At 48.2% G+C, this 25,530-nt stretch overlaps 1 protein-coding gene across 5 annotated transcripts in view; it reads left to right on the top strand.

Moving 5' to 3' along the window:
* MYT1 (myelin transcription factor 1) overlaps positions 1–25,530 on the top strand; it is a 66,411-nt gene that overhangs the window by 20,883 nt on the left and 19,998 nt on the right. For 4 of the 5 annotated variants that reach the window (XM_032704608.1, XM_032704607.1, XM_032704611.1 and 1 more), the window contains exons 2-12: positions 2,272–2,372; positions 9,591–9,645; positions 11,524–11,554; positions 14,793–14,855; positions 15,602–15,849; positions 16,825–17,694; positions 18,324–18,458; positions 19,858–19,948; positions 20,456–20,569; positions 22,014–22,228; positions 24,775–24,980. In XM_032704608.1, the coding sequence (XP_032560499.1) occupies positions 2,272–2,372; positions 9,591–9,645; positions 11,524–11,554; positions 14,793–14,855; positions 15,602–15,849; positions 16,825–17,694; positions 18,324–18,458; positions 19,858–19,948; positions 20,456–20,569; positions 22,014–22,228; positions 24,775–24,980 (2,129 nt within the window). The remainder of the gene's footprint in view (positions 1–2,271; positions 2,373–9,590; positions 9,646–11,523; positions 11,555–14,792; positions 14,856–15,601; positions 15,850–16,824; positions 17,695–18,323; positions 18,459–19,857; positions 19,949–20,455; positions 20,570–22,013; positions 22,229–24,774; positions 24,981–25,530) is intronic. The other variant, XM_032704609.1, reaches the window with a different exon arrangement.

Below are 25,530 nucleotides of genomic sequence, written 5' to 3'. Positions count from 1 at the left end.
CAATATTTTGATTCACAGCTGACAGGTTTGGGAAAGAACATCATTAGGAAGAGGATGGTTGTGGATTGTCCTAAATGTTCCTGGGGAAAAGTAGCCTGTCCCCTGGAGGCCCCAGTGTGTGCTCCAGTCCTGACTGTGTGGAGGGTACTGAGGAGGGAACTGGTGGAGGAAAGCTGGTGGTTTTCTTTGGGATGTGAACACCAGGCAGTGATCCATCAGGCCAGCTGAGCATCTAGATTATTTTTCAAGGGGGAGTGGATGCAAGTGCTCCCAGCTGTGAGCTTCAGCTGTCCCAGTTCAGTGCCAGAAGGGGACCCCAGAATCAGCCATTAACTCCAGGATCTGCTTTCCATGGGCTAAAACTTGTATTTCAGGCAAAATCCCACACCTTCCCTCGGGTGGCCCAGGTAGGGGTTAACACACATGTCCTTCACATAACCAGTGAGCTTTGTTTCTGCTGAACCCAGGATCTGGAGGGAGGTGGAAAAGGCAGAGCCAGCAGTGCAAGCTGATCCTCTCCGGAGACCAGACACATTTAAGCAGCACAAAGTACAGGAAATCTGATTCCAGTGTTGATGGAGCTGCTTTGGCCACCCAAAGTGGGCTGGGCAGAGGGACTGGAGCAGGCAGGAGGGCTCTGAGCTGGTGTGGCCAACACACCTTCAGCCTAGCCAAGGCTCCTCGCCCCAACACTCGGTGCCTTCCCTTCTTGCTTAAAGGGATGAAAATTTGGGAGGTTGGAATGGGGCCTGTGGCAAGGACAAGCTGGCACTTTGAGCCAGATTTATCCATGGCAGCTTCCAGAATTCACCCTTAGCCTGTGACTTAGGCACACATGAGAAAACAGGCTCAAAAAGAATGAGTCTGCATGTGTGTTGCTAATTTTTCCTCCTCGGGGTTGAATCTCATGACCTCTCAACCTTTCAAAAATCTTAAACCCAAGCAGAGTTTTGATCTGGCACTTGGGATCCATTGTTTCTACAGTTTAACCCACTCTCTGCTCCATCCCATAGAGGATGCTCCTGCTTTAAAACGTGTTTAGGAGAAGGATGCTCAGTGAAATGCTTTAGATGAGCAGGCAGGCTGTACTGGCCTATGAATGTGCTATTGAAACATCTTTATTTCTTCTTATTTAGTATTTTTTTCCCCTCTGTTCTCCTTTCTTCTGTCCCTTTCTAGCTTTTTTTTTCTCATTTTGCTTGGTTTTAATCATCTGCCTGGCCATCTGTGCTTCCCTGCTCCCTTTCCTCGGAGCTTCTCCAAAGCAGAATAATGTTTCAGCAACTCTTGGATTTTGCCTCCAAGCCCTGTGCCTTTTCTTGGGTCTAGGCTAGAACACAGTGTTTCAAACAGAGTTTGGAGTCTCCTGTGAAACCTAGAAAAGTTCCCCTAGCTGCACTCCTGGCTTCAGAACAGCTGTTTAGGGACTAACACATAAAGATGACTTTCACAGTCACCTATCTTAGGCACTATCTTGGATGTACATCACCATAGGATCAAATTATCCCAGTCTTTCCATGTACTTGTTCCTGCAAGAGCACTGTGGGAATTACTGGTTGCTTTGTAGTCTGTTCTAGAGGGAGAGCAGACACAGGCAAGGAGGAGTCAATTCCCTGGTGATTTTCTGCATGTTCTCCTAAAAGCTGTTTTGTGGCAGAGCAGTTCCAAAGTTGCTTGGCTGGTGTCCTAAACAACAAGTTATCTATTGCTGGCAACACAGCTCCCACAGGTTTCCTTTAGCTGGTCTGAACCTTCTCCCTGCTTCTCCTGTCTTTGAGATCACCCCAAAAATAAACTTCAGGGTAAGAAATGACCCACTCCCAGGATGCTGATGCCAGAAAGCAGCCATGGAAACCTGTATGGGGCCCCCCTCTGCAGTCAGTGATGTCAATTCACTGTTCTAGATGTGCAGACTTTTGTGAAATATTAAAAATTAGCTTCACCTCCGAAAAGAGAAGAGAGTGTAAAGGGAGAAGCCCTCTGCCAGCTGCCATGGGCACCATGAGGTGTCCAGCTCCCCAGTGATTACTCACTGTTAACAGTGTGTTTTCCAGCTGAGCTGAGCAGTGTTGCAAGATTTGGGGTAGGCTGAGGATGCAAATTCTTCATGGCTGGGGGTCTTGGCCTTGGCGTGGCATCCTGGGCTCCTGGAGACCCTAAGGGTTTGTATGGCAGGGAATAAATATTGCATTTTCACCTCTGGCTGATGCTGCAGATGGGGTACCAGGCTGACTCTGGGTCCTGACCCCGTGTTCCTGTTTCCCTCCCCAGAAAATGAATTTCGGGGTGAGCTGCTGAATCAGAGGTGGACCTGCGGAGAGAAGATCAGCAGCTGCGAGGGAGCCGCCAGCCTGCACGGCACACACATCAAGGTGAGCGCACGAGGCTTTACTTTTTTAGCACAGTGACACCCCCACACACACCACCTCATGTGTTGGCCACGAGATGAGGGCCACGTGCTGCTCCAGCCCCTATGGACCAGCTGGTCCTGGGGGATGGAGCCTTTCCGGTACCCGAAGTGACAGGCAGGACTTGGAATTCTCTGTTTCCTCACTACAGCCAAACCTCCTGTATGGTGAATTCGGGCAGGGAGGGCTTCCAGCTGTCAAGATTTGGCTTTGAGTCCAGATAGTTAAATCCTTGCCTTCCTCTCCGGTGCCATCCTTCAAGGGTGGCTCGGATCTGGATATTTAGGTCACTCCCAGGACTGTTAAAATAGGCCCTTTCTCCAAGGCGCCGGCTGGTCGGAAGGAGCCCCTTGAGCACCAGGTGAAGCTGTGGTGCCTTTGGAGGGGACAAGCGAGGCATTCATTCCTGCCGGGACCCCGGACAGCTCCCTGGGCTCAACAGAGCCACTCATTTACTGCTGCAGCTGTGGCTGATGAAAGAGGTACAGCCAAAGCTGTCAAACCTCCTGGTGGATTCTCTGCCAGCAGATTAGGAAGCTTTAATTAAGCAGAGAACTGGGCTGCTCACTACACAAGTGGTGCTTCCTGTCCTATTTTGACCTCTCAGTAGTGAGGCATCATCTCCAGTGTGTGGGTGGACCCACCTGGGTGGTGAGGAAGCCTCCTCGGGTGATTGATGTTACCGACCCTTCCTGTATCCCCAAATAAACCAAACCCTGGTAAAACCCCAAGCCAGCAAAAATCCACCCTTAAAAGCCATCCTTCTTCACTAACAAGCTGTCAGCTGCACACAGGTGTCGCCAGGAAAGCTCACACCTTCTTAGAAAGCAGAGTAAGCAGTTGTTGCTATATTTAAAATGAGCTCAATTAAGGCTTTTCTATTGAACCTGCCAAATAAGCACTTAGATTAGATTTAATAAGATTGTCGTATGTTAATAAAGCAATGATTACAAAAGGTAATATTCCCAGTACCTGGCGCTCATCTAGTGCTCTGCCTCTGACAAGCACATCATGAATATTAACCATTTCTTGCAATCCCCAGCTCTGCTTATGTGCGTTTTAACTGAGTGGCTGATTCGGGGGTGAGAGGAGGAGATGGGGAGAGGGAGTCTGGAGGGAGCCTGGATACTCTGTGTGTGTGTGCAGCCCTCTTACCTCGCAGGGGGAGAGGTCTTGATCCCTCTCTAACCTTTTGATCTGCACTGTGTGCACACACTTGCACTTACAAGTGTGCTCATAAATACATATTGTATTTAAATGTAGTTTTTCATGCCAGTCACAGCTCGAAATCCACAGGATGCGCAGCAGTGAAGGACAATGGGATGTGGGGCATGTTTACTTATTTATTTTTGCCTCTAAAGAAGTCCAGGCATGGGATACAATTTCCCATGACAGGTTTGAAATGAGATCTCTGCAGTGCTGGCGAGAGCTGATCTCTGCATGGAGCCAGCTGAGCCTGTCCGCACGGACGCTCCTGGACCATGGTGTGTGATGGCAAAATGAATCTTTTTGTCCCAAATCTTTATTTTCCTGTGCCATAGGGACCTAGCTGGGGTGCAGCTGAAAAGCAGGCAGCTTGCTGGTGAAGGCTGACTGCTGTCAGGACAAGCAGGGATGGTGGTGGGGTCACCAGAGCCCATCCCTGCCACGAGCGCTGGTTATTTTGTCCTCTTTGGAGAGACGCACGTAGCTCACTTCAACAACCCCTTCACATGGTGCCAGTCGAGGATAATCTTGTGGAAAAGGCAGCTTATTACCTAGCTGGAAAACAATGAGGTTGAAGAACTACGATTTATTTCCCCCCCACCCCGCCTTCCCTACCCCTCCTCCTGTGGCGTGAGAGCCATCGGCACGTACGGAGCCGCTCAGGCCTCCCTGGCGTCGGGATTGCGTGTTGTAGCCCTCTGAGACAGTCAAGAGGAAAGTGTATGTCAACTCAAACTACAGCGTATGAAATCACCCGGCCCGGACGCGCACGGTGCAGCTGCGGCTGTGTCAGACGTGATGCTCAGGAGCAGCTTTTCTGCTCCGCTTCCCTCGTGTGGAGGATGCTGCTGTGTGGAGGATGCTGCTGCCATCGCCACAGAGCGTCGGCGCTCGGGAGGCGCTCGGCTGCGTTTCACTGGCAGCACCGGGTGCTTTCCGTGGGGGTTGGACCCTTCCTGCAAATGCAAGCTGACAGCACGGCTTCAGGAAGGATGTTTGTGACACAGCTGTAGTGTTGGATTTGAGGTGGGTACAAGCTGTGGGTTTGCGTCTGAACATATCAAGGAAAAATCACACACGTCCCCCCCCCGCCCCGACTCCAAGCCCGGGAACACCGCGCAGGGTGTCCTTTCCTGGAAGCAGTCAGAGCAAAAGGCAGGCAGGAGTTTATTCAGCCGAGGACAGGACTCACAATAGGTGGAACGTCAGGAGGATTTAAATCAAACAGCAAGGAAGACCCTAAAGGAAGAAGAGGAAAAAAAAAAACCCTTCTAATCTTTGAGTGTGGTTATAAAATAGCAGCTGGGAGCTACTATTGAGCCTTTTTTTAAAAGTAGAGGCACACTGTTGATCAAGGGTATTTCTTCCTCCATCGGCCCTTACTTGTTGAAAAACTCACAGCTAAAGAAGCTCCAGCAGGATAAGATCCTCTTCATTTTCTACAGTGACCAAAGATGCCATGGTACTTTGCAGAGAGCAAGGGGGAGAAATTTGGAGTACCAGGTCAAGGTCTCTCTGCCCATGTTCAGCCTGCAACAGCCAAGGAAGAGGAATTCCTGGTAGGGTGGGGGAAATGCTCCCTCCCCCCCTCAAAAAAAGAGAAGAAATCAGAACAGGCCATTCAAACCTGTCCTCACCAGTTGGTGAGAGCTGAAGGGTAGTTTTGCTGACTTTTCCCTTCAGGAGTTAATCAAGGGGCTCTTTGGATCTGGAAGACGGGGAGGACCAAGCAGAAAACTACTTTTCAACAATTCTGTGGGAAAAATGTCATTTCTTCTGGCATTTTCCTTCTGCTGCTAGGCAAATGTAAGTTTAGGGTTTTTTTAAGCTAAAAATGGAGGTTCTGTGTGTCCGTCTGTCCCTCTAAAGCTCAGATGCAGCTTCTTGCAATTGGCATTTTGCTATGTCCACAAATAAGCACTGATGGAAGCTCTGCTGCTTTCGGTGTAAAATAAATATTCCTGCTGAATCCTCACCTCTCTTTGTCCAGCTGAAGGCTTTTTCAGCATGTTTATTTTCTCTGAGCTCCGTGGTGCTCTTGAATACATATAAAGTATTACTGCTGACCAGGGGGAATTTCAGCAGGGCCCTTAATGGCATGGATTTGCATAGAGCTGTCGAAGCCCAGGCACACCTGGGCATCAGCACATGGTGGGCTCCCAGTGGGTTTATGTTCTATTATGTCCCTTAGTCTCCCATTGGAAAGGAAATGTGTATTAAGATAAGAAGGAAGAAGAAAATATCAACCCTGTAGGTACTCCATAAAAGGAAACTTTGGATCCATGCTGTATTACTGTCTTGGCAGCAGAACAAGACCTTTACTGTAGAATCAGGCTGTTAAAATTCACGTTGTAACAGTGGGTTAAACTCTTTCTCAGGTTTATCTGTCTGAACCTCATTGACTTATATTTGCAGTATTGACACATCATCATTATAACTTGTATTCTGGTTGTGTCAGGGAGCTCCTCAGTGTGGGGCAAACACATTGTGCCGTGGTGCAGGGGGTATTTCTTCCCTTTAGAGAGAAAAGGGGGGGAAAGGGGGCACTCAGGGATGAAATGATGTTCCCAAGGTTACTCTGATTGTCAATGGCAGAGCATTGAGTTGAATCCTGAAGTAAGTACCCTGAGACCCAGCACAGGGTCCTTTCCTGCAGCACTGGGCTAGGAACCTTGCTAGATGCTTATTTTGATTCAATCTTAGACATAACCTATTGGTAAGTGAGGAGGAGCAGAATAAACCTCTGTATTTTCTAGCTGGACTAACATGCCTGTGGCTGGTATTTGGTAGCAATAATTTATTTGCGGGTTTCCCCTTGGATTGCTTTGTTTTCATTCAGAGTTAAAATAATAAGAGTGAGATGCAGACAGCTTCTCAACCTGGCTGTTATGTGAACAAGAGAGAGACCTAATGAAAAGGAGACCTACCAGTCTCCAGGACTGCAAACATGCACTGTGTAACCTGGAATTCTGCATTAAAATGGTCTGTCTAGAGGGCTTCTGGCTGAGAAGGCAACAATAAAGGACAGTGGTTTCATGTAACCTTCCTGCATCTGAGCTCGATAGCACAGAGGCTCCTGAAGCGTAGTCATGGCTGTGCCAGTTATTTAAGCTGCCTGGGAGGAGCAGGGGCTGAGCTCTGAAATGGATCTTCTTCCTGGTGTTTTGGCACTTTAGTGGGGAGTGGGGATTTTTGAGGATGCTGTTGCTGTTGATTTAAGCTGAGAAAAGAAAGCTGATGGTAGAAAACTGTCTAGGAGTGCAGAGCTCACCCCATCCTGCCTGTGATGCAAGTGGAATAAATGCACAGCAGTGAGGCTGTGACAACTTCTCTAAAAAAGTAAAGGGGTCTTCCCTATGGGGAAAACCCTCAATAATTTAGGAGTTTGGGTTTGGAGTTATTTTATACAGTAGGTCAGGCAAGCAGCCTTTTTGGATTTTGCATTCTTTGGTCCTGAGCAAGGTTGAGTCTGTTCCTGTCTTAGTGGCTCCTGTCCCACTGCCCATGTGGTAACAAAGTGTGTTCCTGTCTTCCCAGAGTGTTTGATCCTGGCTTGAAAAAGGTGTGGTAGGCAATGTGAGGAATTACTTTGAGGTGCTGTGGTGTAGTGAGGAGCCTGGATGTTACCTGGGAAGTGATACCTAATTTCCTGAAGACAAATGTTACATGAAATTGGATTTCTCTTATTTATAGATCTTCCACATTTATAGACAAGCAGCTTGAGCCCTTCCCCCCTGCCTGTCCTTGAAGGACAGGGTTAAGGAAAACAAAATTTTGCTTTGCTTTTCCATGCTGGCCCTGTGGCCTCTTTTTTTGGCCAGGGCTGGCCCCTTGCAGGTGATGCCCATTGCCCTTCCCAGAGCCCGACCTCCTCTGCCACTTCAAATGACTGATCTGCAGGAAACCCACATTGCCAAGGCACCAGCCCAACATGTGCCAATTCCCTGGGGATCAGTCAAAAAAAAAAAAAAAAAAAAAAAAAAAGAAAAAGGGAAAGAAGAAAGAAAAAACCCCCTCTGAAATTCCTTTTGGTTGGAGGCTCCCAGCAATCCAAGGTATTAGTTGTATTGTCAGCGTGCGGCGGCATTAGGGAGCGAGCTCAGCACACGCCGACGTTGAAAGGCTCATAAATGTAATGAAGTCCCTGTGACACCTGCTCCTCTCCACACTTTAAACGTGAGCCATTGGTCCGCAGGGAACCGGGGCTTTAAAAATACAAATTATAGTAATTGTCTGCTGTGTTATTGGGAAGATTGTAATAAACGTGGAGCACAACTCCGCGGTGCCACGAGCTGAATGCTGACAGGATGCAGAAATTGCTCCAGGTTTTGATTCCCCACCACCACTCTTTTATTTTTTTTTCCTTTCCTCTCCAACCTCCCCATCTAACAAATCACATAAATCATCGCATGCTAACAGTGAATTTCTGGAGGGTGGCAATGGAAAGGAGAGAGGTACTCGGAGAAATTTCATCCCTCCTCTCTGGGGTGGTTTTAGCTGTGGTGCCCCGCAGGCTGGGGACCTTGGTTTCCTCTCCCTGCCTGCCCAACAGCCTCCCTCCCTTCCTCCTTTCTGCCTCCAAATCTCAGGGAAAGCACCAAGCAGTGCATCCTTTGAGGGTGAGGACCCCTGGCCCATCCATCAAGAAAGGGTTTTAAGATGCATGTGGGGATGCAGTGGCACATATCACACCGGCATCATCCCTGCTGCCAGCAGAGCAGCATGTGCTCTGCATGTGTGTCCCTTCCTGCCCCTTGACCAAGGGGAGCAGCTGCTGGTGTCCCTGCTCTCTCAGGGGTGTTGGAGGGTTAGCCTGGAACCTCCTCATTTGGGGATGGCCCAGGAGCTGGTTGGATCCTTCTCTAACTGGGCCTTGTAGAGGATGTTTTAAAGTGAATTTGTTTTTATTACGTCAAATCCTACTTGTAAGTGGTCCTTTCCCCCACTTTTCTCTTTCCTTGTTGTTGTCTCAGGAGGAAATGTCCCACGTGGTAACACTGCAGTAAACCCCAAATTGTCTTGTCCCCAGCCTACCAGGCTATGATCCCTGTCCCTGCTCACATCCCAATCCTGCTGTTTCCCCTTGGCATTTGCTGCCAAACATTCCTGCCTGCAGAGAGAGCATCTGTGTCGAGGGCAAGATGTAAAACAGCTCTTTGACCACTTCAGCACCTCTGTTGACAACTTTAATGAAATCCCATTTATATTATTCCAGCTGTGTCTTTCTGCCATGCCTTGGAGGTCCCTGCTTTCCTGCTCCCACCTCCAGGCACTGCCTGATTTCAAAGCCTCCCTGACACCAGGGCTTGGGTGCTGCACCCCAGAGGTGGCTGCACTTCAGCCTTCTGCTACCTTGTGGTATGTGGTGATGTTTAATTAATATCAAGCACTTTGAAGTCCCCAGTGTTACTTATTCATGTTCGTGTTCCCTGCAGACCCTCCTGTTTGATGTCCACGTTGGGGGTGTTATTTAGACTCAGACCTCTTTGTGGCAAATTTAAGAGAGGAGAGGTTGCTCTTTAGGGCACTTGTAAAAAGTTGCCCTTCTCAGGCAGGAGACCACCTCGGACACACATTCAGAGATTTCTGAATACATGCTGGCATTCCACTGGGGTGCTCAGGGCACTTCTGTGATGTAAACCCAGAGAAATTAGTTCTGCCCTTAACAAGTGCAATCTCAGGCACAGCTGTTCTCCATCACTGAGCATCACATCTGGGTGTCTGTCCCTCTGTGGTACTTAACAAACAGAGGGTCCTTCCTGTGTCCTGGGATGTGGAAATTAATTTAAACTTGCTAAGTTTGGGCACAGTGTGTTGAACAATTGCATCAAAGCAAGAAACCTCCATCTCAAAAACACGGGAAAGCTTTCCCTGCTGCTGAGGTATTTACACAAAGCAATAAGCACATGCAAGATTGTCCTTTAATGATAATTTTCTTGTTCTCTTTCAGTGATGATTTTTTTCTTTCCGTTGCAGATGAGTTTAGAAAATGACGATAAGAGAGCACGCACGCGATCCAAGTCTGTCAGAGGTGAGCAGCTGGTTATCCCACAGCACCAGGCTGTACAGTCCTGAGCTCCCTGCACTTTGCTTGTTCCAAATAGGCTTTGATTTTTCAGGTCCAGGCTTAACTCTTTAAGTTACTCTCACTGCCCCCCACTCCCCAACCCCACCGAAATTTTTCTAAAAATCCTGCAAAACTCCCAACCACAAACCTATATAGGTCCTTATGATATTTAACCCTCATCCTCTACAACCAGAAGGAGGAAAATAACAAGCAAATTAAAAAAAAAAAAGCCCTCGTGCATGGTTTGCTGTAGGGGATGGCAATCACTGGAGCTTCAGATCAGCTCCCGGGGCTTTCATCATGCTCACTCTGCCAGCGGCTTTGAAGTCGCACATCTGAGAGAGCCTGGCAGAAGTAGCTCATGCTGGAGAAGCAAACGGGCTGTTCCCCGGCAGGGATGAGGGGACAAATGACTGGTTAATGCAAAGCTTGATTGCTGTTTATTTTCTGATTAAAAAAAAAAAAAAAAGGAAAAAGAAAATAAGTGCAGGTCTCTGTGCGCTTTCTCTTCGGGAGAAGGTGAGGGGCTCTGAGGCAGAGCCCGGGGTGTCACCTCAGGTGGTCCCACACCCATGTGTGATGGTTACAGACCAGCCTATCTATTTTGGTTCCTTTTTATGGTTGTGGATTTGACAAATGACAAAGCTGGCTGGAAGTGAGGAATGAACAAGGCTGGAAAGGTGTGATGGCTGCAGGGACTGCAGCTTCATCCTACAGCAGGGCTGAACCACCTTCCTTTGTCCTCATCTTGCTTTTCACAGCATCTGCATATTTTGAAAAAAACCCCAAACCCAGACGCTGCCAGTTGTGTTGAACCAAGCTTGGATATTTGGATTTCATTGCTTTGTTGCACATACACAAAGGTGCTCACTCAGGTTGCAAATGAGAGCCCCCTAATTCTATTTATTTTCTCACACCCTACCTTCCCCACACTTGAATCTGGGTTTCTCCACGTGAAAAGGTAATTTATTATGTACACCTTGGGACTTGCCACTGCCTCCAGTTTGTTGAAGCTTGTGAGTCATCCCACTGGGAGCTGGATCCCAGGAAACCCAATTAGCTCAAACAAATTGAGCAAACGTGTTATGGTTTTTAGCCTGGGTGAATTTAAACTTATGTTGAGGGATTTTTTTCCTCCTGATTATTTGGATTCTTGGTTGGATGTAAGATTTCAGCTATGATGATGTGAAGTTATTGCATTCTCACTGTGAGCAGTGAGAAGTCCTCTTATTCACAAATGGGGAATAATCCCTGAAACCCCTACAAACTGTTGTTTACCCTAAACCCCAAGTAACTTATCCCCTACCATTTGTCTGAGCATTGGTAGGGGCTTAGTCTAGTGTGACAAGGGGAAGAGAAAAATGGTGGTTTAGATGTGAATATGCCCATTGCAGTAAAACAATTGTGAACTGTGGAAAAAGAAATTGATGAGCAGATTTTAAGGGCAAATGTAGAGAAGAAGGCACGAGAAAACTTAACTTAAACTTGTTTGAGTTACAGGCATGTCAGTATAGCTCCAAAGTCATGACTTCAAAGTTATCTGCATTCAGAGAAGAGAGGTGGTCCCTGAAGATGCAAACTTGCACTGACATGCTTGAAAATAAGCACAGATATGAGGATTTACAGGGCAGGATTATGATTTACTACAGGCTGGCATGCAGTAAAAGACAGCAGGAGAGATTTTCCCTTTCTGTCCTAAATGGGATGCCCGAGGAGACAACACAGTTGCAGGCAGGAGAGTTCCCCCCAGAGAAGAGGGATATCTTGGAGGTGGGGCCGGGCACCCCTATTGTGTGTTTGACCTGTTTTTGTTTCCATTGCTGCATCTGCCCCCTTGCCCAGTGCCCACGGAGCTCATCGGCCAGGAGGTGAGGTAAGGACCCTGCTCCTCCTCGGCGGGGGGGGGCACATGGTGGGACTGGGTTGGGATAAGCCCCTCAACTTGGGAATTTGTGTGTGGGGAGCAAACCTGTGGGACTAGAGGGGTGGAGGTCTTGCTGGGGGGCTTATATCGGTGGGCACCTTGTTGTGTCCAAGTCTTATGGGTACCACTTGATAAAACATGTCAGGAACCACAAGACTTAAAGGGATGAAAACAGAAGCTCTGGAAAGGGTCACATTAGACTGGAGCCACCTTCTGTCCAATCCCACATCTAAACCCCAGCAAAATCTAATGCCCATGTTTTCTATTCCAGGATCATTAGGGACAACATCCTACTAACCAACTAACCATAGTTTCTTTTCCACATATTTTACAGCCTCTTACTCCCTCCAAACAATATAGTGTCACATCTCTTCTCGTGCCAGATGCTCCTCCTTTGGCCCCATGTCCTCTGTTCAGCCACTGAGGTCCTGTTGTCACTAATTTAGCAGTGCTGGCTTGCCAACAGCAGCAGCCAAAAGAGCAGGAGTGGAGCCTCTGCAGCCCCACAGAGCTTCTTAATAGATATAACAGCCTCCCCCACCTCTAAGCTCCCATTAAACCTTTCACAAGGGCTTTTGCAAAAGGTAGGAGTCTTTAACCTGGACAGGCACTAATAGCAGGGGCTGCCTCTCCTAGCAGCCTTCCTTAGAAAGCCGTGTGTGTCAAAGAGTAATTGGGCCTTAACCAACCCAATTTCAGAGCATTTCTGCTCCTCCACTCTCCTATTACGCTGGAGAGCCGGGAGGAACGAGAGGTGGGCATGCCCCTTCTCCAACTTTTATTGCTGAACACTTGAGTGGAGGTGGTAATTGGAGCAGGTGACATATCTAAGGGGCAGGACAGAGTGCTCCACAAAGCCATCTCTGCAGCTGTCACCTAATTGCCTGAATAACTGGACGATTAATCGACTAATTGGAAGCAGGGCATCGTCTGCATAACAATAAGAAGCCCTTTTGTCAAGCAGATGAAGGCTGGAGAGAGGGGGAGAGCTGGTCGGTGTGGTGGCTTTCGAGAGATGGAGAGCAGCTCTAATAGACCTCGAAGCTCCTTTCCCCTTTTGGGACTCCTGCCAAAATACACGAAACCTCCCCAAAGGAGAGAGGGGAGGGAAAACCTGGCCCAGAGCATGTCGAGCATCACCTCTGTGCTGGTGCTTTTTAAAGGCATTAAATTAACACACTGAAGCCAGAAACATCCCAAATCGGCACCTGCCTTGGCAAACCTCGATGCTCAACCACTTGGCTCTTTCCTACGTACTTTTTATTGCAGGCTTCGTTTCACCACATCAAAAATGGGGTGGGGGATAATTAGCTTTAATTGATACAGGGAAACTTATAAAAGCCTGTAACATCTTCATCAGAGCTGCTCTTGTTTCCCACCGAATAAGCCTTTTTCAGGCAAGTCACTGGTGACATAAACACTGCTCTGTCTCTTGGTGTGCAGTCACTGGAAGCGTGTCTGGGGCTGCTCGGGACACAGCAGCCTCAGTCAGGACTGAGGGCAATTAAAATTAAATAGACTTTTAGATCATGAGCAGCAAAGGGGGGAGCTCCCGCTTCCAGTTGCACATGTTAGTGGGATGAGATCTTTTTCTGTCTGACCTTGAATGTTCTGCTGGAGAAAGGGACACCTCACTGCCAGGCCAGACCCTGGGTGTGGTGGGGCTTGGGCTGTGTGTGGATGCCAAAAGAGCTGGGACCCATCCCCCAAATGAAGGTATTGGAGAATGCTTCAAACCAGGCCACAAGCAAAGGGGGCAGCAGGAAGGGGGACTTGGAGGAGCCAGGAGGTGCAGCTTCCACCCAGCCAGAAAGCTGTGTCCCCTTAGTGGATATGCTGCCACCATTTGCCCTCTCAGCATCAGCTTTGCTAACCTAAATCAAGCTGGTCTCCCTGGAGGAAGGATTCTTACTCTCCTGACAGTGCAGCAGCCCTTTTCTGTTCTGCTTTTGGGTTGAACTATATTCTTTGAACACAGCAATCTGACTTGTATTGTGGGGAGTTGAACCATTAATAACCCACCAGTGCCCCCAGAGCTGCTACACCCATTAGTGCAGTCAGACCTTCCGTGTCCTCAGCTTTTTGCAAGGGCTGAGCTCTCTGCTGAGAGCAGAAATTCCGAGTCCCTAAAGCCTGACTTGGCACTTGGTACTATTTAATGCTGTCCCGTGTTTTTTACTCTAAGAATAACAGGCTGGCCAGATCCCCTCTGGGCTGGTGATGCCTTCTCTCTTTGCACTGTCATCGAGAGATTTCATTAGCGCTTCCAACTTCCTGGGCTGAGGGTGATACAGTGCTAAATGAGGTTATTAATCCTACACGACTCCAGAATTCCTCAGACATCAGGCAAGTCACTTGGGCATCCTATAATCAATGCCATAATCTGGTTTTGCCAGAAAATGTTTGCTTTAATGCTTCTTATCTGGAGCCCTTACAGCTCCTGAAGCTGGGACTAATTACCCCTGCAGGGAAGGCGCGTGGTCCCGTGCTGAGGGATGCTCAAGCGAAGGCAGTGGTGGCTGAGAGTGTGGCTCAGAGCTCCCTGCAAGTCTTTAACTCATCCTCTTCTGCAGAGCAACAGGGAAAAAAAAATGCAGGGAGTTGGGAGATCTGGTCACCTAAATCCCGTTCATCCCTCCAAAAGTGGGGCTCTGAGGTGCTTTTGAGGACTTTAGTCCCGGTGATCTTCACCCAAAGTGCTCTGCCAAAAACCTCCTTGACCTACTTTTCTAAAAGCCACCCATTTCTTGCTGTAAGGAACTCTAGTTTCTTGATAAGCCACCAAATAAGGAAAAAAATCATGTTTTCCTCCTGAGAAAAAGAAAACTGGAGTGGCAGCGGGGAGGCAGAGCGCAGTAGCTGTCTGCCTTTAAAAGCTTGCTCTTACACACGCAAATCTTTAATTAAACATACTCATAAAACTATAGTGAACCCATTCATCTAATTAAATGGGGTGAGTAATTTCATTAATTTTTAGCAAACTGCAAGCCTGCTCTCCTGCCCTCCTCCCTTGGAATTCAAAGGGACAAACTGAACCATTTGAGGGAAATTATCTTCCCGTTTGCAGTTATTTTGTTCCTTGGGCACAGGACCTGTTTAACTGACCGTAGTTTATACACTTCTAATTAAACAGTAATTCCCCAAGTCCTATTGCTGTTCTTGATGTTCTGCTTGTTTCCCTCTCAAGCTGTCCAACCCCAGGCTGTAACGGCTCAGGACACATCCGTGGGAAGTACGCGAGACACAGAAGGTGAGGCTGCACTGGAGGTAGTGGAGTGGAAAACTGTGAGTAAGAAACTCAAACGCAGAGGTTCACTGGAGAAAATCTGATTTAGAGTAGCAACCCAACTTGTCTGTCCCAAATCTGCCCACGAGAGAGCTGGTTTCTGTCTCTCCATCAGTCCGCAGGGGATCTTGGGGAGGTCTGTCTCTCCAGGCTGACAGCAGCCTTCCTACAGACCCCAAAACATGGCAGAAGTACCTGACTCAGGTGCCAGGGGTTGGTGGGAGCTGTTGACAGGCAGAGATTTTGGTCTGCTCAGTGTCTCTATGGATGGGGAGGGGAAAAAAGAACACAGGCTGCCTTTGAGGCCATGCCTTAACTGATGGTTATCATCACCCTATAATGGTGAAATTGGAGCAGTTGGTGGACGAGCCCCAGGGGCCAGTTCTGCATCCCCTGCCTGGTTTCATGGTCCTGATGCCCATCACCAACAGTGGTGCTGGGAGCTGCTGATCCTGCTGCAAGGAAGCTGCATCCCAGCATCTGTGCTCTCATTTCTGAAAAAAAGTTGATGTAGTTGCACAAAATCATGGTCTGAGAGCAGATCTGGCCACACAGAGTTTAACCAGCTAAAAAATCTGGGCTGCTGGATGGTCTTTTTGATAGTATTTGTGTATTTGTCCCACTTGCCTTTGCCTAACCAGTTGGGATGAGGCAGCCAGGCCTTTCTCACTTGGCAATGCCTTCTCTCTGCTCCTTGACCCCATCTGCAGTTTACAAAGCTGCCCTCTGGCAAAGAAGAGGAAACTTCAGGATGCGGAGGCCGAACATCTGGTGTCGAAGAGAAAATCCCACCCGCTCAAACTGGCCTTGGATGAAGGCTACAACGTCGACAGCGACGGCAGCGAGGAGGCCGAGGCGAAGGAGGAGTCTGGCTCCGATGAGTCGGAGGGGATGCTGGAGGAGGATGAGGCAGAGGCGATGGAGCAGGAGGAGACCCGCAGCCCCGAGCAGGCAGAAGGTGCTTTATCATTATTGATTGCAGAACTGTGTTCTGCAGATGAAGAAAGGGCAGGGAGTGTTAACAACCAGGAGTTATAGCTCCTCTGAATTATGTACAGGATGGGTCCTTCAATTATTGCCCTGGGTGGAAGCACCACAGCAAAGCTCTGCTTAAGCTGAGAGGGGACACACATCGATTGTCTCCAGCGTCATAAAAACGAGAGCTTTTCCACCAGGGATGCTCCCTGGGGAAAGACACACGGAAAGCAGAGAGGAACTTGCTGTGTGGCTCAGGTGGTAGCGGGGAAGGCAGCCGGGGTCTCACACTGGTGCTGTGAGGGGCTCAGCAGGAGTCATGACCCTGGCTGCATCCGGCTGCTATCCAAGAGGAGAAGTGACCAGCAAAGGAGATGGGTCTTCAGCGAGGGTCCTGACAATGTCTTGCTCACTGCTTTGGAGCCCTGGTCTGGGGAGCACTGGGAGCAGGGGAGTGAGATGGCTGCTGATGGGGTGGGGTATGTGTGAGAGGGTAGGAAGAGCTGGGAATACGGCAAATCTGAACCCCCATGATTTCCCTTCTATGTGGAAATTCCCTTTCTAGCTGCCATCCTCAAATGCAATAAATTAGGCCGCTCCAGGGGTAGAACAGCCAGGCTCTGGTTTCAGATAAGTTTAAATACAATAAAAGAAATGTTTATGAGTTTACATATTTGCTTTGTTTTCCTCCTTTCTTTTTCCCCTTTCTTTTTTTCTCCTTTTCTTTTTCCCCTTTCTTTTTTTCTCCCTTTTTTTTTTGCCCCCCTTTCCTCTTTCCCCCTTTCCTCATTCCCTCTTTCCTCCCTTCTCCCCTTTCCTCTTTTCTCCTCTTTTTCCTTCCCTTCCTTCTTTTCCCCCTTTTCTTCTTTTCCTCCTTTTTTTTTTTTTGTTTTGTTCTTTTCTGTCTTTTCTTTCTTTCTCCCTTTTTCTTTCTATTCCTTCTTTCCCCCCTCCTCAGAGAGAAGCCCAGCAAAACCAACCCATTATGGACAAAACACAGCATCAAGTACGTCTGGGCCCAGCAAGGCCAACTACAGCAGCTACCAAGAAATAATTGCCAACTCCCTCCTAAACCTGGGCCAAATAGCAGAGGAAACCCTCGCCATCGAGGGGCAGCTGCCCGAAGCAGAGCTGCAGGTCTCCAAGCCGCCATCCGACGTCGTGCATTTGGTCCATGAGGATGCGGGAGAGGAGCTGGTGGAGGAGGAGTGCGACAAGGAGATCATCATCCAGACAGAGGATGCAGAGGAGGTCATCGAGGTCACCAGCGAGCGCAGCAGCGAGTTGTGTCCGGAGCACCGGGATGACGCCACCTGCGAGGAGTCCTGTAAACTGGAGAAGGCTGAGGCAGAAGAAGAGGATGAGGAGGAGGAGGAAGAGGATGATGAGGAGGAGGAAGAGGAGGAGGAGGATGATGAGGAGGAGGAAGAAGAGGAAGAAGACGAGGATGAAGAGGAGGAGGAGATGGCTCCTGAAGTGATCTGCGAAGAAGCTCCTCACACTTCTCAGGACACCCAGAAAAGCCACTGTGAAGGGCAGTTCAGCCCGAAGCCCGAGTACTCGGTCATCGTGGAGGTCCGGTCGGACGATGACAAGGACGACGACGCCCGGTCCCAGAAATCAGCCGTGACCGACGAGTCAGAGATGTACGACATGATGACGAGGGGGAACCTGGGGCTGCTGGAACAAGCCATCGCACTGAAAGCTGAGCAGGTGAAAATCGTGCGGGAGCCCAGCCGGCTGCCAGGAGAACACGTAAAGCACTTCCAGGTGGATGACAAACAGAGCAAACCGCTGGACAGCATCCGAAAGAGCTACTACGGCAAAGGTACAGGGGCAAGCCTCTCCTTCCTTTCCCAATAAAAGAGGTGAACTTGTCTGCTCAGCACCCAGTGATAATCAGGCTGATGGTGGGGGAGCTCACAGCCCACTGGGAGAATTTAGCCACAAATCCTCAATGCCCAGAGGGATGGGGACATCCTAGAGGTCAACAGTGAATGCACAAAATGATGATGTGCCTTACACCATCCTTCCTCTCAGCAGAGGAATTGCTTGGCTAAATTGTCCATTGACCTTGAAAATCTGAGTCTGAGATGCAGGGCTGGTTTAAAACACAAGGGGGTTTTAAAGTAGAGATAGGAGTCTGGCCACAGGAACACGAGGGGCAGGGGCTTTGGCATCCTCTGCCACTGAGCTGGCTGCCTGCTCAGTCACTGTGAGTTGCTCTATGCTCCAAACTGGATTTCTCCCTCAAATTACTTTACTGATTCCAATTTTTGAAACTTCCCATGTTACAATTCCACCTCCAGGAAAAAAACATCCAAACCCAAAGTCTCTCTCTGTTTGACAGCAAAAGTGGTAGGGGAAGCACCCTCAGCAGTTTTTTGTCTCCTTTCCACCTCTTCCCCTCCAAATCCACTAACCTGCTCCCCACCGCCCTTTCCCCACAATCCTCAGATCCTTCGAGACCCGAGAAGCGAGAAATCAAATGTCCGACTCCTGGTTGTGACGGGACCGGCCACGTCACGGGGCTTTACCCTCACCACCGCAGCCTCTCCGGCTGCCCGCACAAAGACAGGATCCCCCCCGAGAGTGAGTACATGGGGGGACAACAAGGGCTGCTTAAATTACTCTGAGGCCTTATTTCCTAGGGGGAATTTCACATCTGATGGGTAGCGCTGCCTCAAAGCTCTCCAGATAATCCCAAACGATGTGAGTTTTATGGCTGAGTCTTTAGTACAAGCCTGAGTTATTCCTTGGAGTATAACAGAGTTCTTGGTGTGGGATGGTGCTTTTCCAGGTTGATCCTGGATGCTGCTATCCACCAAAGTGTTATTGCTACTTATAGGAAACACAATGGAGATTTGCTTGGAAGTCCTGCCCTTCTTAAAGATTTTTAGCACCATCCTGTGGAGAACGAGGTCCCTTCTCTGAAAGTCAAAGGGGGGCTTTAAAAATGCCTGCCCACCTCCAGGAGTGTGTTAAGCAGTGCCCATCTTTACACTGAAAGTCGCATGTTATTCCCTATATGGGATATCTTGTTGGGAAGAAGGGGGATACTGTTCTTCCTTACCATCCAAACATGTGGACATGCAGGAAAGGAGAGGAGTCATTCAGGATGTAGAGGATAGCTGAGTGTTCTTCTATGCTCTTATCACTGTAAAATTCACAAGGTGATATATCAAGATTCACCTATTCTACAGAAAATATTTATCATCATCATAGCAGATTTTTGTATATGCATAGAGAGATATTTTATTTCTGCCTCTCTACCAGCATCCTAAATAGCTTTCCCTGCACAGATACATAAAAATCAAGGTTGCATGTTTATGATAATGGCATAATAGACCACAAAAAAAAAAAAAAGGAGCCCTTCCTTATCAGTAATTTCAAAGGTTGCAGACCTGCCATAAACACAGAACTACAGGAAACAAGGAGAAAGTACAGCTATCTTCACAGGCTGGAATGCGAGAAAAAATATTAATAAATAACTAACACAAGCTGTGTGCTTTGCAAAAGCTTGCAGATCAAATTATTTTCTTTACTTCTAAGGTCAGCGCTGCAGGAAGCAATAATCCTGAAGATTAAAATTTAGAAAAAAAAAAATCTAACAAAGACCAGTCCTAAGGATAAAAGCAGAGGCACAACTTCAATCACTTAAAACTACCTGAAATCGGGAGAACTTGTTCCAAAAGGCAGGTGGGCAGGAGGGGCTAGATGGGGGAAACTGGATTGCAATCAGCAAATGAGGAGAAAGCCCAGGCTGTGTGTAGAGATGCTAATCTAGTGCTGACCTGAGTGCTACTGCCTTGAAAATCCTTTTTTTTTTCCTCTGCAAATTCTAATTACAGCATTTCACGTTCCCTGATTTCTAGGAAACCAGCGTACAAGACTTGATGGTTTTGTCTTTTTTTTTTTTTCCTTCTCTCTGATTTTTATTAAGTTGTTTTTGTTTCCCTTCCCCTCTCCCCTTCCCCTTCTTGCTCTGAAGTCTTGGCGATGCACGAGAACGTGTTGAAATGCCCCACCCCAGGCTGCACAGGACAGGGTCACGTCAACAGCAACCGCAACACGCACAGGAGGTACCAACTTTGGCTTCTTCTTACAAGGGCACAGTGACAGGACAAGAGGGAATGGCTTCCCCCTGTCAGAGCACAGGGTTAGACTGGATACTAGGAAGAAATTCTTCCCTGAGAGGGTGGGGAGGCCCTGGCACAGGTTGCCCAGAGAAGCTGTGGATGCCCCATCCCTGGAAGTGTCCAAGGCCAGGTTGGACAGGGCCTGGAGCAACTTGGGCTAGTGGAAGGTGTCCCTGCCCATGGCAGGGGGTTGGAACTAATTGAGCTTTAAGGTCCTTTCCAAGCCAAACCTTTCTATAAATCATGATTCTATGTTAATGTGATTGCAGGTGCAAGATGAGATTGTCTCATTACTCATTCAGTGTGGAAGAAGGAAATGTTTCTCATGGGCTTAGTGTAGCTCTGGGTCCCTGAAATGAAGGTTTTCATGCTCATTCCTCATGCTTGGTTTCCTTTTCTCTTTTTTTATCTTCTTTCCAAAAAACAAACAAACAAACCCAACTCCCACAGTTTATCTGGGTGCCCCATTGCTGCTGCTGAAAAATTAGCCAAATCACATGAAAAGCAACAAACCCAGTCTGGTGATCCTTCGAAGACCAGCTCCAACTCTGACCGAATACTCAGGTAAGTGGGAGAGCAAAGCCCAGCACCGTGTCCCTGCGCTGCCCCAGCCCTCCCTGCCAGGCCACGCTCCCAGGAGCGGCCGTCACGGCTCCCTCCAGCTGTATCTTGATACTGCTGAGTCCTGTTATTATGATCATAGGTCTCGCCAAGGTGGGGAGATATTTAATTGATGGTCCCAGGGAGAGCATTGAGGACAATGAATTGCTTCTGTAGCATCAATTAATGCTGAGGCTACAGGCCAAAGGGTTTTACCAGTGCAGCAGAAGGCACTTGTGCCGATCGCTCTGCAGCACAAACTGCCAGCCAATGATGGCTATTATATTAGCATTATAAGTAGGGTGGACTCAGCGAGGGGGAGGAGGAGATTTAGGCTACATACAAATCACTCCATGGCAGTTGTGTGTAAGTCCACCTGCTTTTCTTCCTTAGCCCACGTAGTTCAGAGGAGAAGAACCTGCCACTCATTCCCAAACCAATCACATTTATTTTGATATTTTGCCCATCTCTATCTTCCTGGGAGAAAGGCCTGTCTCACATTAAGGATGTCCCTGATAGATGCTGGCTTCCGCAGCTGATGTGATTCATGAGGCTACAGATGGATCGTAATATGGTTTGTTATTTTGCAGCGAGAGCAGGATAAAAACCGCGGTGCGAGCCCCGAGCAGCACTCCCACAAAGGCATCGAGCTCTGATGAATTTATTTATTTGCTCCCCAGGACTGCTGAGCACCCTGGTGCACCAGCACTCAGTGCTTTGGAAAGGCCATTTAGGGCGATTACTTATTTATTTGCAGCGGAGCCTGCGCTGGGCACAGAGCGCTCTGAGCGCATCACGAGGACGGTCCACGCTCCAAGGAGCTCCCGCTCCGAGGACTCACTGGTGGAAAGAGGTCACGGGAAGGAGAATAACAATAGGCCATTTATATACAATTTATATGCAAGACAAATTGATTCATGATAGGCAGCCCCGCCGAAGCGGGGCTCTAGGAGGGACTGCAGGCAGGGGAGAGGCCCTGGTGGCTCTGCAATGAGCCTCCAGTGGGGAGTGGAGTTGAACTGGGGTCCTCATGCCTTTGTGTGCCACCCTGTGTCATGGGTCCCATGAGTGAGTGATACCCATTCCTGTGCTGTGTTGGAAAATGCTGTCGTGCCACAGCAACAGGCAGGACCACTGTTTCGGATGAGATTGACACCTCGGTGTTTTTTTAAAAAAGAGGAAAAAAAAAAGAAAAAAAAAGGATGAAAAAATAAGAATGGAATCTAAGAGATCCAAACCAGATGCAGACTTGCTGAGGGAGAGCAAAAGGGCTGTTGCTGCCTCCTCATGTCCAGCAAGCCCTCGGGAACAAGGTGCAGCTACACATCCCCATCGCGTCTAGTCCCCTCCCAACAGTCACCTCGCCAAGGAAAGGAGAAATAATTGCTGCTCATTGTTTCATCCTCAGGCCTATGTGCTTTGTGAAGCAACTGGAGATCCCTCAGTACGGAAGCTACCGGCCCAACATGGTCCCAGCAACCCCACGGGCCAACCTGGCCAAGGAGCTGGAGAAGTACTCCAAGGTCACCTTCGATTATGCAAGTTTTGATGCTCAGGTTTTTGGCAAACGCATGCTTGCCCCAAAGATTCAGACTAGCGAAACCTCACCTAAAGCCTTTAAATGTAAGTTGGGAGCAGGGATGGGCTGGGTTTCTGCATTTTCTGACTTTGTCAGCATGTTGTGAGGCTCTTGGGATTGTGGCTTTGGGGTGGTGGGAGAGGCTTGGGGCTGAACTGCTGGATCCCTCCTGGGATGGGGAGGCTGAGATGAGAGGAGCCCATGGCTGCTGGTAAAGCTTTGCTTGGAGGAGAGTTGCTTTGGCCTCAGCTTTTGGAAGAACTGTAGTGTGAACATTAATCTCAGTGATGTCTCGAGACGGGAGAAGTTACACAGCTGTCCTCAGATGGTCCCCATTGTTTTGCAGCTCGTATCTATTGATCTGTCTTTCCTCATCTAGCTAAATGGATTACAGTTTTCTTCTCTTCCATCTTATATATGACCCATTCCACCCATTTGTCTTTCCTGCCGTGCTCTGCTCTCCAGCTCTGCTACCTATCGATCACCCACCTCTATCTTCCAGCTCTCTCCTGCCGTAGCCACCCACTTCTGCTCTGTTCTGAGGACCTTGCACTGGTTATAACACTGTGGGTGAAAACGAAATGGATAAATAAACCCTGAGGGGCTGGGCTGTTGGGGGCAGGAGGGACACTGCATGGGGAGACAGCCTGTGCAAATGTGCTAAACCTCCCCCTTCCCTTTGACACCAGCCATGTACCTGAGGACATCTTTCTGAGGGAGAAAAAAAAAAAAAAGATTTAGGAGCCCAGTTTGCAGAAGTCAGCAGCCTCAAGAGGGCTTTCTGTCTGGCTAATCCCACTTCCACAATCCTGTTTAATCCTGATGCAGCTGCTCTGTAAAAAAGTGCTCATACTTGAAAGCATCCTGGTTGTTGCACTACAATGGGAGCTCCCTTTATTACAGTACTAAATCTGTACAGGATCAGACAATGAAATTGGATGGAGGCCAGAGAGCACAACTGCCACTGTCATCCTGGGTTAGGGCTGATGGAAAAGTAATTTGTTTCCCAGCACAAGTGATTCTCTCGTTGAATAGATTGTGTTATTTGCAATATTAGCAAAGAATTTTCAGGGTAATTGTACTGACAAAAATAATTCCAGCAGACCCACTAGGATAATCCTTTCTATTTTTTCTCATCACTTATTTCACTAATTTGCTGATTGCGAGTCTATTAGTGGTAGAAATACTTATGAAATGGAAAAGCATGGCTGAGCCCACGGTGTGAAATTGAAATTGGCATCTCCCGATCCTGGATACTGTCAGGTTGGGAGGGCGGATACCCCACACCCCGCTACAAAGACATGGATTAAACCGGACGGGAAAACAAGCAGCCAGACACAAGAATAACCATTCGGGCAAACCTCCAATGAGTTAATCAAAGTGACAGGATGAATATGATTGCCAATCATAGCGGGGAAATCTGCTCCTTTCACTGAGAACTTATTTTAAAGAGATCTTCATCCAGAGGGATTTATATTCCCCTGCATGTGTGTGCATAACTCCCATTAATGTCAATATGCATTATATACGCACGCAACGAGGAAGAAAGCGGTGCTGGGGAAGATTAGTATTTTATAGTGTCTTATATTACAAGTTCATAATGGGAATAATGAAATCACTTTGCTCCATAGCTGCATCAACAGAGGTTGTCTTTGCTTTGCTATCATCAGGTCAAAGCTTAGGAGTCTTCCCTGGATGAGACTCTCCCTAAAGGGGGGGTGGTTTCCCCCAGAAAGGGCACAGTGGAATGAATTCAGGATTTGGAGATTTTGGTAATTGATTCAGAATGCAATCCTGAGACTGTTCTAAATCAGATGATCCCCTGTTTGCACCCACTTAAACTACTGACTTAGAGGGACTCTGTGTGGGTCAGGTCCCCCCATGAATGGGACCAGGTTCAAGTCTTATTAATAGAAAATTATTATTTATTATTAGGGAAAGTTTTATTGTGCATTCACCCTGAGAAATACTCGGTTTTGTTTCATAGGGTGTGAAGAGAAATTGCATTTCCAGGTTGGCACTGCTGCTGCTGTGACATACAGTAACAGAGTGGCAGCTGTATAATAAATCCAGTTATTCAGGCATATTTAAATGATATGTCAGCTGTCAGGAAATCTGTATTTCACCGTGTTATCCTTGGAAGCTCATATTTTATTACCATGGTTTTTCTAATAATGTAATTTTTTAAATTTTATGTTTTCGAACGTGCTACTAGAAATCTCCCCATAAGACAGCTCTGCAGATAAATTATGGACATACAGAGGACAAAAAAAGAGCCAGAAAGCTTTTCTAGGCCTTCTCCTTTAGCTTCTTCCACCGAGGAGTAGCTCTAATGAAGAAAAGCGCTTGTGTTTTGGGTATTGATGGCAGAGTCAGTTAATGAATTAACCTTTCACACCAAGAGACCATTGCACAAGCTGCAGCCGGCATTGCTCCTGTTGCATATCTCGGGCAACAAACCAGCCCTTGGACTGGGAATAACCCCAGGAACTTGTGAATATGTTAACTGTGTCAGACTGACTTAACCTCTCTCTGCTGCCCGTGCCGGTTATACATTAGCCTTGTGTTGTTCCTTCTCTTTTTATTCCAGCCAAACCTTTTCCAAAGGCCTCTTCCCCCAGCCACAGCCCCTCCAGCAGTTACGTGAAGAGCACTTCATCTTCCTCCACAGGCTTCGACTACTCCCACGACGCTGAGGCTGCGCACATGGCTGCCACTGCCATCCTCAACCTCTCCACACGCTGCTGGGAGATGCCCGAGAATCTCAGCACCAAGCAGCAAGAGGCCCCTGGCAAGGTGGGTGCATGTGCCTGGGGACCACTGCCCAGGGGCCAAACGTGAAGTTTGGGATGGGAGAAACACCTCGGTTTACCCTGCCTTTCGTTTCAGTTTTTAAGTGTAGAGGGAACGCAGACACTCATCGCAAATCACCCTTTTGCTCCCTGCTTTGGGTGGTGCAGTTTGGAGGAGGTAATCTTGGCTCTCAGTGTGCTGTGGAGATGCGTCGTGGTTCAAATTACCCGCGGGAGATGAGCAGCATTGCCAAGCCAAGTCTCAGGTTTAGACTGGTTATTAGGAAAAATTTGTTCTCTAAAACGGTGGTCAAAGCCTGGAGCAGGCTGCCCAGGTGGAGTCACCATCCCTGGAGGGATGAAAGTGCCACACGCAGATGTGGCACTTGGGGACATGGTTTAGTGTGGTTTTGGCCATGCTGCGTGAACGTTTGGACTCGATGATCTTAGAGGGCTTTTCCAACCCCAGCGATTCTGTGATTCTCAGAGCTGGTTTCAGTTGCTCACTGATCTGTATCTGACGCCACTTGAGATTCCCCAGTTGCATCCAGGCT

The sequence above is a fragment of the Chiroxiphia lanceolata genome, chromosome 17 (assembly GCF_009829145.1).
Source record: "Chiroxiphia lanceolata isolate bChiLan1 chromosome 17, bChiLan1.pri, whole genome shotgun sequence".
Classification (NCBI taxonomy): Eukaryota; Metazoa; Chordata; class Aves; order Passeriformes; family Pipridae; genus Chiroxiphia; species Chiroxiphia lanceolata.
This window is presented reverse-complemented; position numbering and strand designations above follow the sequence as displayed.